The 15,606-nt window shown below is 49.4% G+C and overlaps 1 protein-coding gene across 1 annotated transcript in view; it reads left to right on the plus strand.

The window, feature by feature from the left end:
* Positions 1–15,606, plus strand: part of CMIP (c-Maf inducing protein) — a 224,214-nt gene that overhangs the window by 178,320 nt on the left and 30,288 nt on the right. The window contains exons 5-7 of the mRNA XM_084905562.1: positions 3,247–3,288; positions 9,006–9,068; positions 11,342–11,422. Coding sequence (XP_084761688.1) covers positions 3,247–3,288; positions 9,006–9,068; positions 11,342–11,422 — 186 coding nt within the window. The remainder of the gene's footprint in view (positions 1–3,246; positions 3,289–9,005; positions 9,069–11,341; positions 11,423–15,606) is intronic.

Consider the following 15,606-nt stretch of genomic DNA (forward strand, 5'->3'; position numbering starts at 1 on the left):
AGGGAGAGAGGGTGGTATGGTTGTGGTCCTGAGGCTGGGCTGGTGGTGGTGGTAATAGCTGACTTCAGAATTCCCTAGTTCATTCCTAAAAAGGAGCACAGAAGCACATCGGGGAAAGTCCCCCTTCCCCCTTCTCCCCTCCCCTCCCCCCCCCCCCCCCCCCCCCCCCGCAACACACGCACGCACGCACACACACACACACACACACACACACACACACTCCTTGCTTCCTGTCCCCATGGTGCTGGGCTGGTGAGTCCCTGCCGGTCTCCATCTCCCCCAGCACTGGCCCACCTCAGCTCCAGTGGTCCAAGCAAATGTCTTTCTGCCCTAATCACCCCCACAGCCTACAGCTATACGTTGTTTAATGTGCACAGGATTTTTAAAATCAGGAGATTATACACCAAAATGAGAATTTTTAAGTTCTCTTTAAAAACAATCAGGAAATTTGGCAGCTATTTAGAGCTGGTGATGCTTAGCACCACCCACCTGAGCCGTCTGCTTTGCCAGTCGGCCAGCGCTCTGAGTGTGTGCTGTGGGCCAGGCGCCATTCTGGGCATTTGAGTGAAGACAAGCCCCTGCCCTCCTGAAGCTTACGTCCTGGCAGAGGACAGACACGGGAGACTCAGTCAGGGAGCTGGGCACACTGTTTGTTAGAAGGCAAGGGGCGCTAGGAAACACACTTCTGTTTACTCTGTCCAGGCGCTATTCTAAGCACTTCACAAATATTAATACTCTTGTTTATTTGCCTGCCTGGTCCTCTGGGGACACTATAGAGTTGATGAATCCTGATTTAAACTATGCATGGCCACCAGAGTGATGCTTCTGTCCCCTTCTTTCTATGCGCCCCCCCTCCTCCAGGGTGGTCCCTGTCTTCTGACGCCCTGGTTCCCTGGGCAGTGCCTACACTTTTCTTGACTTGCACACAAGCTCCCTGCTGCCTAGACTGGCCTTCTTTCTTCAGGCCTGGCCTGGTCACTGCCTGCCGGTCCAGGAAACTGGCCCAGGCCTTACCTGTCTACTGCCTTGAGAGGGTCCCTCACCCTGGGAGGGCATAGGGGCCAGAGGAAGTGACGGTTGCAAGCAGAAGAGCAGAGGATGTGTCTTCGGGTGGGACACCAGCTGTGTTCCGCAGAGGCATAAAGACTCAGGCTCTGAAAGGATTGAGGGTCAAGGTCTGGAACTGGAGGCCAGGTGCCATGTGCCCAACCTCAAGTCCAGGCTTCCGTCCTGAGCAAGAGAAGGGTAGCAGGCCAGGGGCTGCTTCTCAGTGGGGAAGGGAAGGCAGCTCATCTTTCGGAAGCAGCTGCTCTGTGCTGGCCAGGTGCCAGGTGCCAGCACTCAACATCTCCTTTAATGCCTTCTCCCTGAGAGGAGAGCCTGCTGTCTCCATTCACAGGTGAGGAAACTGAGGTCCAGAGACACCAGCCTGCCAAGCGTGCAGTGAGGCTGGACATGCCATTCCAGCTTAGGGCTGTGTAGTTCTTACTGCAAGACCGCATGGCCCACCCCTTCCACCCCACCAGTCTTGTCCACCAGCATAAAGTCAGGCTCATTGTTAAGATGATGGCAGAGGTGGCCGATGACACTGTGGCCACCTGCTTGGTGGGGTTTCTTTCCCATCTCAGATGTTTCATGTGCTTACATGTCAGGGGGCACGGCTATTGGTAAGGGACAGAGCTAGGACTGCAGCCCGGTGGCACCTCCTCCAGTAAGGCTTCCACTTCTCCGAGTGACACTAGTACCTTTTCAGCACACGCTCTGTGACAATCACTATCAGGCATTTAGAGCTCACTTTTACATTTCCACACTCCACCAACTATTAGCTGTGTTCCTGGTGAGCGGCCATACCTCTTTGAGTCTCACTCAGGTAGCTCATTTGTTGGGACAGTAGGAAATAGTAGGAGAATGGACATGAGAAAGAGAAATGGGTGGCATGAGTATTACAAAGCTCTCACACAGTGCCTGAGGCATAGCGAACTGACAGGAAGTTAGTCTTAGGGAAGAAAGAACAAAGCCCAGACCAAAGCCGGGCTTTCATCTACTTGGAGCTGAACAATGACTGAAGTTTAATCATCTACCCTCAATGGGCTGCTCAAACTCCAACATCCACAAAAGGAAAAAGGCGTTGGAATCCATAAAACATCCTCCCAAATGTTCCCTGGTTCTAAGCATCGCGGATCAGGCTGTCTCCATGGGAACCAGGAGACTCGTGGAGCTCAGACAATGACCATGGTTCTTTGTCCACCTTCATCCCTCGGCAGCTGGACAAAAGCAGATTCACAGTGTGCTAGCTTTTCTTTTGCTTCAGCGGGTGTAAGCTCATTAGATATCCCAGCGCTCCTTGGACCTGTCCAGGTGGTGGGTGTCGTGGGCTCTTTCTAGAACCCAGAACAGTCAATCTTGCCATTCCTGTCCAGTGATGAGGCATCTTATGAGAGCATACGTGATTCTGTTAGAAAATGTGAATTAACACCCAAGAGAGCCTGTGTCTATCAAGACAGACAAAACAGAACGTGCCCGGAAGCTAGCAAAAAAGACAATAGTGGCCATTTCTGAGTTTTCTCATGGTTTCTCATTTATTGCATATTCATTTCTTTCCTTATTCGCATGCTCACAGGATGGCAGTACAGCTACCAATTGTGAAATATCCAGATTGAGGGGAAAGCCTAAAAATTAAGCAAGTTTAATCCCTTCAACTTAATATTATTTTTTAAAAATTAACTGTTAGAATTGAAATTTAGCTAACACATCTTGGGCCAACGCACAGAACACTAATGTTCCCTAGGAACTAGTTTGGAGAACCACTGAGATAATATATATGCCACTCCTAGTAGACTCCAGCAGAGAGTCAAGACTGAAAAGTGTTCTTCATGTGTTTATTATGAACCTGTCTTCCGGCTTCCAAGTGGCGTATATCCTGTCCCTGTAGCCCAAAGAGGATCCCATGTACTGAAGAAGAAACTGAGTCTCACTCATAAGCGGTCTGTCCGCCTCACATGACTCACAGGCTGCAAACAGGGACTCATAACCTGATTCCCCTGCCCCAAGGTGTACTTTCCTCCTGTCCCAGCCCTGCCTCTGAGGGGCTTCTGATCTGTGTAATTAAGAACGGGCGACAGTAGTGCACTAATAAGCTGAAAACAGTTGAAACTGTGTGGTCCTTCAGGATACAAATGTTCCACTTTATTAATATTTTTTTGTTTCCTTTTGTTTTCCTCCTGCTTTCTGTGTTCCATCCTTTAGAACACAAACTTGACGACCCAGGAGCATGAAAACATCATTGTGGTAAGTCTCTCGCCATCGCTCTCCCGGTGCCCACAATTCTTCCCCAGTTTGGGTTAATTCTGAAGGCGCCAGCATTTCCCACTAACACAGCGACCTGGCTCGGCTGTCTCTTTCTCAAGCCAGACATGTCTCGCTCCTGCTTTTGCACATTTCAGAGTCCAATTGATTTTGGGGGGATATAATTATCAGTCTCTGAGGTTTGTAGCAAATGTGCCTTAATCGCCTCCTCTGGCCTGAGTCTGCAGAGGGGGTTGAAGGCAGGAGATAGCAGAAACCATGTAACATATTCAGAGGCAAAACCCTTGGTGGAAACGTAGCCGGTTTCTTTCTTGCACAGGCCATGTCTCCTAATTAACCCACAAATAGAAACTGTTTTAATTTCCTCTGGTACGAAAAGTGAGATGATATTTTCTGGGACTTGACTATGATGTAAGCATCTCAGGGGTAAAATATCTTCCTTGATGATGTTAAGCTATGAAATATGACTCTCACTAGAGAGAGGAAAGAAATGAAATTGCAACTACTGGGTGCAAAGCATATGCTGAATCCACAGATAACTAAGACAGCCCCCTCCTCCCAAGGATTCATCATCTACTGTAGGAAGACAAATGAGATCACTGCAAAAATAGAGGCATGTTGTGTAGAGAGTAAAGTGACAAAATCACCTGGGAAAGAAGCCAGAGAACTTCCTGGAGACAGTGATGTCTGAGCTGGGTTTTGAAGGATCAATAGGAGTTTGCCAGGTGGCAAAACAGAGTAAAGGCATTCCAGAAAGAGGAAATAAAATGTAAACAGAGATTTAAAACAACGTGGTATCTTTTTGAAACATCAACATCACCAAAGCATAAAGCATAAGGAAGTGGAAAGCAGGGAGGCAGAACTTGAAATGGAAGTGAGGGCAGAGGTTTGTGTGCCTGGGACAGGACCAGAACACTCACCTGCCCAAGAGGTCCCATGGCTGCAGCCTTTGAAACAAGGGCAACATCCCAGCACCATACCCCTCTGAGTTGAATTAGGACTTTGGATACCCAACTACTTGGCCCTCATGAGCCCAGTCTGGACAGTCATCCTCTTTGCCCCAGCTGGGTCCTATCAGCACCGAAGGAGATAAGCCCTAGGCCTTTTATTGCTGAGAGTAAAAGCAGCAATTTCTGTGGAGCACCAATACAGTGTCTGGCACATAGTAGGTCCTCAGTGAGTATTTGCTAAAAATACAGAGGTTTCTCCCATGTTCCACCCTGACCACCCATTGCCATCTCTGGCCAGACCAGGGAGCATGCACCTGGGCACCCCAGTCACCCACCACCCCCTTTCTCTGATATACTATTAACTAACAATATAATTTAACAAACATTTGTTGACATGTGGCATTTGTTGACATATGAATACAAGTATATGCCAGACACTAGTCTCTAATCCATAGATATGAAGCTACCATTGAGGGATTTATTATGAGCTAGAAGGACCTGGCAGGTCAACAGATAATCACGTATTGGTCAGAGGTTCAAATTTGTTCGGGTGTTAGAGGAGCACAGAGGACAGGGAGGGTTCTGGGAGGAAGATGGCAGAGTCTTCCAGGAGGAGGTGAGCAGACGGAGTCTTAGAACGGTAGGCATCTCCCAGGAAAGGCAGTCCAGGCAGGGGCCCAGTCCATGCAAAGGAAAGTGGTGAGAATGGCTAGCGGAGAAACAGGTAGAAATGTACTAGTATATGCCAGGCAAGCAGTTGGCATCTTCCTCTCTTCTGACAACACCTGTGGGTCTCACTATGTGCCTTGGCCCTGGAAAGGAGGGGCAAGGGCTTTGGACTTAGGACAAGCCTGGGAAAGACATTTTGGTCCGAGAAATGCAGGCTGCATTTAGCCAGCTAATTTGGCTGGGCTGACCCCTTAATTGGGCCTGGCTGAGCTCTCCTGCTCAGCGGGGATGCCTGAGAACAGGGAAGAATCTGATCTGGGGGTCTGGCCCTCAGCCCTCCGTTCAGCATTCTTTGTTCCCAATGTTGTGTCCATTACCATGAAGCCCTCTGCAGCTCCTTTCATTTCAGCAATTGCACTATCTGATTTGGCCTACTGGCAATTAGTCTTCTCCCAACGGGGCTGGTATTTTTTTATGAACTTATTTTTTATGAGTACTTTTACAAGTAACTTGAGTTGGCTTTATTCAGTCAGTCAGTCAGGCATCCATGCAATAGGTAACTGTTGGTTGGTAACAGCTGGAGTGTCACTGGGTGAATGTGGACCTGGAGGCCAAATGCCAGCTGCCTTCCCCCAGGCTGGTGAAGAAAGTGGGTTTATTTTTATTATTATTATTTTTTTTAATATATTTTATTGATTTTTCACAGAGAGGAAGAGAGAGGGATAGAGAGTTAGAAACATCAATGACAGAATCATCAATCAGCTGCCTCTTGCACACCCCCTACTGGGGATGCTCCCGCAACCAAGGTACATGCCCTTGACCGGAATCGAACCCGGGACCCTTCAGTCTGCAGGCCGACGCTCTATCCACTGAGCCAAACCAGTCCCGGCAAGAAAGTGGGTTTAAAGCCAAATGTGGGTTCAAGTTCAGAGCCAAGTGCAGACCTAGGGCCCACCCCATACTAGCTGTGACCTTGGGTGAGTAATGGAAGAACTTGAAATTTTATTTAATTTCATTAAAATTATCTTTGATTTTGCAAGTATTTCATGAGTATATTTGAACAGTAAAAAGAAAAAATTTACCCCATCCCAGCATCCTCTTCAGAGATAGCCCTAGAGGTTTCCAATGCTGACAGAGTCACACAGACAAATATAGTTGTGTTTTTGTTTTTTGTTTTATTTGTTTGTTTTGTTTTTTTTTTAATATATTTTATTGTTTTTTACAGAGAGGAAGAGAGAGGGATAGAGAGCTAGAAACATCAATGAAAGAGAAACATCGACCAGCTGCCTCCTGCACACCCTCTACCAGGATGTGCCCGCAAGCAATGTACATGCCCTTGACCGGAATCAAACCTGGGACCTTTCAGTCCGCAGACTGATGCTCTATCCACTGAGCCAAACCGGTTTCGGCTGCTTTTTGTTTTTAACATTGATGATGTCATGTTGGGTGTGTTGTTCTGCTTTTTTTTTTTTTTTTTTTTTTTCTCCCTTAACAAATATCCTAGAAATTCTCTCAAGTCTTTTCATGCATTACTACCCCAGGGTTTCTCACTCTTAGCAGTGGTGACATTGGGGATGGGTCATCCTTTGTGGTGAGGACTATGCTGTTTGCACTGTAGGATGTTGAGCAGCATGCCTGGCCACTGCCCTCTAGATGCCAGTAGCACTCCCCTGTGGTGACAATAAAAAATGTCACCACGTGCTGATGTCCCCTAGCGGGCAAAGTCACACTAGTTGAGGACCACTGGCCTACCCCATTCTTTCTACTGGCTCAAGGATATTGTTATTTAACCAGGCAGCCATTCAGATAGCTTCCAGTTAACTTGACGCTCTAAGCCTTAGTCTTCCCGTCTATGAAATGGGTATGACAACTGGGCCTTTCCTATAGGGCCTGCTGAAAGTGTTAAATGAGCTAATATACACCTATTATGCTTAGCTCATAGAAAGATTCTACATAAAAATAAGCATTTTTATTAATTATATGTTGTAAAATTATCAATCTGTGATTAGGGCAGGCTTTGTAACTTCCCTGACAGTTTGTCTCTGTATCTGTGTAAAGGGAAGTAACTACTGCTTGACCTCACTGAGTTTGGCAGTCAAATGAGAGAATTGCTATGGAAGCACCGAACCCACACCTATGGGTGCTTAATTTGTTCCCGCTCCTCTATTCCTTACCTCATTCCCATGAAAGAGGGGCTCAATGTGATTAAAGGGGCTCAACCCAGGGGGTGCACCCTGCATGTGGCAGAGCCATGGGCCAGGCAGCGGCTCCCTGTCCTACTGTCTCTGCTATGACCTCACTCCTCCCAGCCAGCACGTTGGAGGGGACAGCAGAACCCCTCCCCCTCTCCCCCCCCCCCCCTCCCCACGGTGTCTGACACTGACTCACTATTCAGGAGAATGTTCAGTGTGCAAATGTTCTCTGTCTACACCATCAAGAATGGCAGCCACCAGCCTCATGAGGCTACTGAAGTGTGGTTAGTGCAACTGAGGAATGCATTCTACATTTTATTTCAGTTAAAATTGTTGATTTCACAGCAGTTAAATCTGAATAGGCACATGCACAGCCCTGGACAAACAAGACTCCGGCCTCGTCTTCAGCTCCTATGGGCCTGATCATTGGTGCAGCAGGACATGGCCTCCCTGTCAGGGGCTCCTTCTTCACCCAAGGGCTCTCACCTATGTGACTGGGCCAGGGTCCCTACCCATATCCAAGGGCATCACTGTAGGGGGGCAGGTCAGGGAGACCCCCTGAAACAAGCAGGCAGAGTCTGAGCTGTGGAGAGGCCATGTCATCACGGAGCCTTCCTGGGGAGTCAGGCAAAATTGTCACCCCTTCCTGCTGTGCGGATGGTGTCAGTGACATGCTGAGCTCCAGGCAGTGGGCTTATACCAACCCTGAGACTCCAAAGCTTCTAGAGTTTCTCTCATCAGATTCCCTCAGCAACCCTGTGAAGCAGTGCCACTCATTTTCCCCATTTTATGGACTAGAGTCTAATGCCCAGAGAGGTTGAGTTGAGTTGTCACACAGCCTGGCAATCCCATTGCTGGGCCCAGGGTCTTCCTGTTTCCTAATGTGCCCCGTGCGGCAAGCATGACGAAGAGTGGACCTCATGTGGCTGTTAACCATTAGTAACTACATTTCCTGAAAACTGGCCTGTTGCAGGCTCTGCGAGAGGCACTTGCACCAGAGGTTCTCAGCTGGGACCAGTTCCTGTGAACATTGTATCTTTGGCAATGTCAGGACATACCTTTTAATTGTCCAAAAATTTTATTTGAATGTGAAGTTTAGCAAACTCATTAAAACGAATTATGAAAGGGACAGAAAAATGGAGAATCAAACACCATGCAGTCCAGGGGACCCTTGCACAGGAATGGCACTGGAACCAGCAATTACTGTCCAGCTGGCTTACGAAGGCTCCTGAGAAATGAACTCAAGGGGCAGTAAATAACGCAACCTTCCTGAATATAAAGCAAAGATCTCTGGAGATGTATTTATTGTCACCACTGCCTGAGGAGTCACTCTTGGCATCTAGTGGGTCGAGGACAAGGATGCTGCTAGACATCCCAGTGCACAGGGCAGCTGCCACCGTAGGAACAACCAGCCCAAATGTCAGCGGTGCACATGTGACCTCTCACCCTCACAGCAGCTCTGCTCCACTTTGCAGGTGGGAGCCCGGGAGCTCAGAGACAGGAAGTAACTCGCTCTAATGTTACACTGCAGTGAGCACCAGGATCAGGACTCTGCCCCAAAGCCTGGCTCGAAGCCACGATCCTGCCTCATTGTCAGGGACTGTAATCCAAGGGGATGCCAGCAGGTCACAAAACCCTAAAGATACATGCATCATTGTATGTGCATGTTTCTGGGGGGCATCCCAGAGCTTGTATCACCTTCTCTAAGAGATCCATGTGCCCCCAGTTTAGGAGTCCCGGCATGTAGGTTAGAGAGGGGGCGTTTTTTTTGCTGAGAGGGTGACAGGGAGGTTGTGCTTTCCATCATGAGTCATCCCTCTTGTGTAGACTCACCGCCGTGCGCTTCCTTCTAGAGATTCCGACTGACGCTGGGTTCATTGTCTTTCAGGCAATCGCCCCTTTGCTGGAAAACAACCATCCACCACCAGATCTCTGTGAATTCTTTTGCAAGGTATGGCATGGCAGAAGTGGGCTGCGTCTGCAGGACCAGCCTGCCTCCCTGTGTGCGCGCTGGGGGTTGGCTTGGCACATTTTGTCCAAAACCCAGGGCCCTGCCCTGGACACAGCTGGAAGGCAAGCCAGGTACCCTGTTCTTAGGATTGCAGCCCCCTCTCGGTCACACAGGTGATAATCGAGGCACAGGGTCCGGGAGGAGTGTCCAGCTTTTCCTTGGAATGTCTTTGTGGCTGTCTTGGGAGAAGTTTGCAGCAGATTTTCTGGGCTCCTGACGTCAGCTGGGTTATTTTTAGCCAGGGCTCCTCTGAGCACCAGCTGGCCCACAGTGGGGGCATGGCCGTGGGGCTTTCCTGAGCGGGGAAAGCAGTCAGGGGATGCCAGGTTAGCTGGGAGGAGCCTCGGAGCGGGACACCCGCTCCCAGGGACACAGCGCCAGCCTCGCAGTGGGATTTACTCGGAACATGTCCAGGGCATGCCGGGGACCAGGCATCCCTCATCCTGCCAGCTCACTGCAGCGGCCTGGGGCTGAACACAATCTGCTTTTGTTCTTTGCTGTGTGATTTTTTTGTGTCATAATTTAATGTCCTTGGAAAGGCGAGGGCCTAGGTCTGCTGCTTCTCAGCCCTGCCCTGGTCTCTCCTAGTGACTCACCTCGCTGCGTTCCTTTCCTCCCACGTGGCCTGGCAGAGCGGACGTTGGGAGGCCTGATGGTTCTGAAGGAAAGGACACTGGGGTACACCTACTGCCCCATCCCTGCCCTTACTCAGGGAGTGTGCGCTCTCTCTGTGTTTGTCAGGTGATACGAGGTTTAGAGAGACAGGATTGTGTCATCCTTTTTGGCCCTATCTCTCCATCAGGAGACCTTTTTCAGCGACCCACAGAGCAGAGGGTGGGCCCAGACTGCTGGCTGGAAATGCCCAGGGTACATTTCTTAATGTGGGCACGTGCCAGTGTGTGCCCTCCAGTCCAAGCAGGTAAGGGGGGTCCAAGTGGATGAGTGCCCGACTCTACAGTGGTACGTGTGTGCGCGTGTGTGTGCGTGCGTGTGTGTGTGTGTGTGTGTGTGTGTGTGTGCGCGCGTGCGCGCGCACAAGAGCATGCTTGCACACAGGCGTCAGGCTCCTGTGCTATATCCAGGCCCCGCAACAGCTTGGTGAGACTGCAGATAGGATGGGCCTCCCTGCCCCTGAGAGGATGGGTCAGATAACCCAGTGCGTGGGCTTCTCGCCTGTCACAGCTGGTGTCCTCTCTTCTCTTGATATTTGGTCCAGTTTAATCCAGATCTGCCTTTTGTCTCCTTTCAGCTGTATGGTTTCTCCCAGATCGCATGGTTTACAGTCTTGTTCTAGCACAATGGAGTAAATGGTAGTGCAGATTAAAAACAGTGATGAGACCAAACCCTGCTTTGGGCACTACCTGGTAGTACTCCCCATTGATTCTAAAAACAGAAGGCTGCCCTCCCTCCTGGAGCAAGGGGTCCCAGCCCGGGGGGCCTGTAAGCCTTCTGGCTGTTTTCCCCCCGGGGGTGAGGAGGGTAAAGCCACAGCCTCAATGCCTCACCTACCAGGCAGCCCTCCAGAGAAGAGAGCTTGAGGGGAACAGAGCCGCCCCACCAGGTCCACTCTGGCCAGCTCCGGACACGCCGGGCAGTCTCTTCTGCCAGACTTCAAAACTGGGACCCCAAGAGCTGAGGGAAGTTAGTAATCTTAATTCCCCAGGAAAGCCCTGATTTCTAATATCCTAAGAACGGCGTCTTCCTCCAGGGCTGGGAAACAGCACCTTCAGGCCCAGGCAGGCTGTGCGTGTGCCACAGGGGTGAGCTCTGGTCTGCTCCACCTGAAGGCCTTCAGTTTCCGTTTGAAATCAAAGCGCCATGCCCGTGAGATGGAACACTCAGAGCTGTATTTGGCCTGCAAACTGCTGCAGGTTGTCAAAGCCAGCAATGGAAAAGCCACACCCCTAGTGTTCTTGCAGTGGTTACGTGGAGCTCCTGTGCCAGGCCCTGCGCTGGGTCTTAGTGCTGCAGTCTCACCGCACCAAGCAAGGGCCATGTCAGAACCGCGCCTTCCCGCACCACCTGATACACGCTCAGACTTTACTATCAGAATAAAAAGCAAACTAAACTTCCTTCCTCACCCACTTTTCTTCCTCCAAAAATATGAACAAAGAGCTATGCAACACTGTTCAGCAGGGAGCCCAGGCCCCGTGCTGAGCTCCTGGGCGAGGGGCCGCAGGCTCAGTGCCAACCATGTCCTCCTGTCTCCCCAGCACTGCAGAGAGCGGCCCCGGTCCATGGTGGTCATCGAGGTGTTCACGCCCGTGGTCCAGAGAATCCTCAAGCATAACATGGTGAGTCTCCCAGCACCGACCACAGAGCCAGGGGGTGGGCACACCTTCCCGGCCTTTCACTTCCACAAAGATTTTGGGTTGGGATTGGCCTCCCTGACAGCAGGGACTGGGGCTGGGATTCTGTTGAAGTTGGGTTTGCGTGTGGCCTGTCCCCTTTGGTTCTTTGTTTTTCTGTTCCGGCGACAGGAAGAATCTCTTCACAGGAGGTAAGAATAACAGAAATAGCATGGCTCGGGGAGAAGAGATGGTCTCCCGTGTACAGTCCCATATGGTGTCTGTGAGATACTCCACTCTCAAGGAAGGAGCAGAATGCCTCCCTCCTTCGCTGGGGGCTGATCCTAGTGAGGACCCTCCAGAGCATACAGGATGGAGAGGGGGACAGAGTGACCGTACTGTGGAGGAACCTGACAGACCCCACAGGTGACTGAGGTCAGCCAACTGTGATAGGAATGGTGATGGTTGTACCTTTACCTCTGGAGTCTGCCTCTCAAACCCACAACCCCAGTCTGATCAAGAGGAAAATGTCTGACCAGTCCCAGTTGAGGGAGATGCTGCAAACCCCTGACAGTGCTCCTCAAAGCTGTGCAGTCAGTACAAACAGGACAGGCGGAGAACTGTCCCGTGCAGAGAATCCAAGGAGACACGACAACTACATGTAATGTGCCCTGCCTGGGACCCTGAAACAGAAAAGACATTAGGGAAAAACGGAAGAACTCTGAATAAAGTATGAGCTTTAGTTAGTTTAAAAAAAACACACCCTGGCTGGTTTTGCTCAGTGGGTGGCTCAGTGGAGACCAAAGGGTAGCGGGTTCAGTTCCCAATCAAGGGCATGTACTTCAGTTGCAAGTTCGATCTCCAGGATTGGTCAGGGCATGTGTGGGAGGCAACCAATCAATGTGTCTCTCTCACACTGATGTTTCTCTCTCTCCCTTCTGCCCTCCCTTTCATACTGTCTGAAAATCAATGGGAAAAAATATCCTCTGGTGAGGATTAAAAAAAAAAAAAAAAAAAACAGTGGCAGCCCAGCCATAGCCAGTTTTGCTCAGTGGATAGAGCATTACCCTATGCGAACTGAAGGGTCCCAGGTTTGATTCTGGTCAAGGGCACATGCCCAGGTTGTGGGCTCGATCCCCCAGTGGGGGGCATGCATGAAGCAGCTGATCAATGATTCTCTCTCATCATTGATGTTTCTATCTCTCTCTCCCCTTCTTCTTTGAATCAACTAAAATATATTTAAACAAACAAAACAGTGGCAGAATTGCACACTTACAATGGACCAGATGCTCTAAGTCTGTGTGGCCCCATTCATCTCTGATTGGTCCAGTGAGGACAACAGGTATCATTATCTCCTCCACATTACACCTGGGAAACTGAGGCAGAAGCATAACTAACATTTATCACACCCCCTTAGAGCCTTAGAGTGTGACCCTAAATGTATTGTCATTCACCCCTGTGACGGTCCATGGCCTCCCTTTACAGATGAGGAGCTGAGACCAGAAGGTCCCTTAGGGAACCTGTGAGCATCCGTGAGGGCTCCTGACGCTGAGGAGCAGGCAGACTAAAGTGAGGGCCCGTGTCCAGTGTGCCAGCTCCCAGCCCAGACTGCGGTTCACCTCGATGACCCAGAGCCATCTCTGTCATCACTGCGCAGATCAGCCATGTTGTGAGGTGCCTGTGACTGCTGCCCGGCCCTGTCGGGATTTAGCATGTTGAAAACAATTCTGAAAAAAAAAACCTGCCAACAGTTTACTTTGTGAAGTAGCTTTCCATCTCCACAACATGCCCCTAATGGAGATTACATGACCCCCCTCCCCCAATCAGGAATGGCAATGCATGGTGGCAGACATCATTAATCAAATGCAGCACTCTTCCCACAGGCCCAGAGGTGGCTTAAGACTCTCTACCCAGTGGTGACTAGTTGAACCGTGTTGGTCCATTACGAATTCTGTGTTGAATCTGGTGATTCACCATAATTAAATTATTGCTTGTTTCTGAGATCTTTCTTGGTTTAAGATAAGTGCATTTCTTATTTTCTGAGCACAGAGGAGAAGGATAGTCTATTTGATTCTTTCTCCAGGACTAAAGAAACTCCCCATCTTTTTGTTCTGCGTTGATTTGGGCTTTAATAGTTTCAAAGGCACTCTGGCTTCAGCTACCTCGGGAGGAAAGGGTCTCTGATTGTTGATTTTAAAGTCACTGGATGTGGTGTGAGAAGAGGGCATCACCCTTTCAGAGTCCAAAGCAAAGGTTCTACAGTTTCACAACTTACCAGTGACAGAGCCTTACTGAGGGCATACTGGGGCCTGCCCAGGCCTCCCCAGGCACATAAACACTTCTGCATATTTCATGGTAGTCAATAGACTTTAATAAGGGTTCTTTGGGGACATCTGATTTCAAAGGGGAAAATTTCAAAATTCAGGCAGCCTCCCATAGCTTAACCATACAACATCTCCCTTATATTTGGCTAATTTTATGGGCCTGGAGTGTTGACCATGTAATAATTTTCTGGATAAAAATCAGAACAGCTACAGGGCAGATCCAGAATTTATAGCTCTGTTGTGGCCTGGCAGGCATCAGAGCCCTCAGGCACGAATTCTCACTTCACTTTTAAAGAACTTCCCTAAGAGACTCTGGAGTCTGAAGCTGCTATAAAGCGACTACTAATGACACACTAAGTTGGGAGAGAACTGAGGACGGAACAGGGGAGCACCCCTCCTGCAGCACAGGTGTGTGAGAAGCAGTGATTGCCGCTGACACCAGGTGCAGAGAGCGCGGCAGACCTTCCATGTCACCATGTAACTCTCCTGCAGTAGTAATTGGCCATAGGCCCATGCACCATTTTGGAGCTGGGCCTCTGAGCTGATGTGGGGAGTCTAGTCACTGGTTAGTTAGTGAGTGTGCCTCCTCTGCCACCAGCCACATACCTGTCAGCATAGTGTGACTTCTCTGTGTACAGTGTTTTTTATTAAGGGCGCATTTGGGGAAATGGGGGACATCATACTGCACAGGGGTGTTCTGGGGTTTCAGAGCTTCCTCTATTCTGGGGGTACATCTTCTGCAAATATATGATGTGCCCCAATTTCATAGATAAGCAAACTGAATCTTAGAGAGGTTAAGAGTCTCAGAGTGTTACTCATGGGACAGAAATGAACACTCGATTCCAATGGAAGCAGTCCTTTGGTGTGTTCCCCTGTAGATCCTGAACAGTTTGTTAAACTGTGTCTCCTAGAATGACCATGGTCCCTGTGTGCACACACTGCTCATTGGAGTGTTCTTGTTCTGGCAGAGGAGGCAAGAAGATGTGACTGTGGTCCCCAGTGGACCACGGAGTGATCAGACCTACTTTCCAAGGGGAGCATATTTGACTTTTCCAAAGAGGAAAAATATCCTTCACTTTCTTTTTTGTTTTTTTAAAGAATAGTTTATTGATGTTTTTTTGTTTTGTTTTTTGTTTTTGTTTTTTTTTTTGGGGGGGGGAGTTTGAAGTGGGGTTTGTTTGTTTATTTTTAGAAAGAGAGAGAGAAATATTCATGTGAGAGTATAACATTGATTGGTTCAAGCCCACAACCTAGGCCTGACTGGGAATCGAACTGGCGACCTTTTAGTGCATGGGATGATACCCAGCCAACTGAGCCACACAGGCCAGGGCCTGCATCCACATTTCAAAAGGCCACCAGACCCATTTGTAGTGTTCATTTCCAAGGAAATGGCCTTGGCTATCCAGAAATCTAATAGCAAAGATAGCAGTAGTTACTTTGCAGGGTTGAATTGAAGCAGTTTACATAGCATCACAAAACCTTAGAGGTAGAAGCGTTTAGAAATCAGTTCTTTTAACCCTTGTTTTATGGTGGGGACACAGGGAGGACCGGCAGCCAGAAGCCACACAGCTTTCCTGTCACCCATTTCCAGGGTCTCAGGGATCTTTCTCACCTTGAAAGCACAATCAAGCTCAGCGTTGTGATCATGCATGGACCTCATCTTCCACCACAGTGCTTTGTGTGTGCATGCATGTGTATGCACATTTGTGTATATGTGTGTGCCCATATGTGTGAATGTCTATGCATGTAAGGGATGAGTGTATGCGTACACGTGTATTTCTCCATGGCTTCTGCTGCCCTCCTGATGTAAAGGCACAGCCCTGGTGGACAGGGTGTCATCAGATGAGCCCCAGGTTGTCCTGAGGA

The sequence above is a fragment of the Pipistrellus hanaki genome (assembly GCF_964339955.1).
Source record: "Pipistrellus hanaki genome assembly, chromosome: 15".
In the NCBI taxonomy this organism is placed as follows: Eukaryota; Metazoa; Chordata; class Mammalia; order Chiroptera; family Vespertilionidae; genus Pipistrellus; species Pipistrellus hanaki.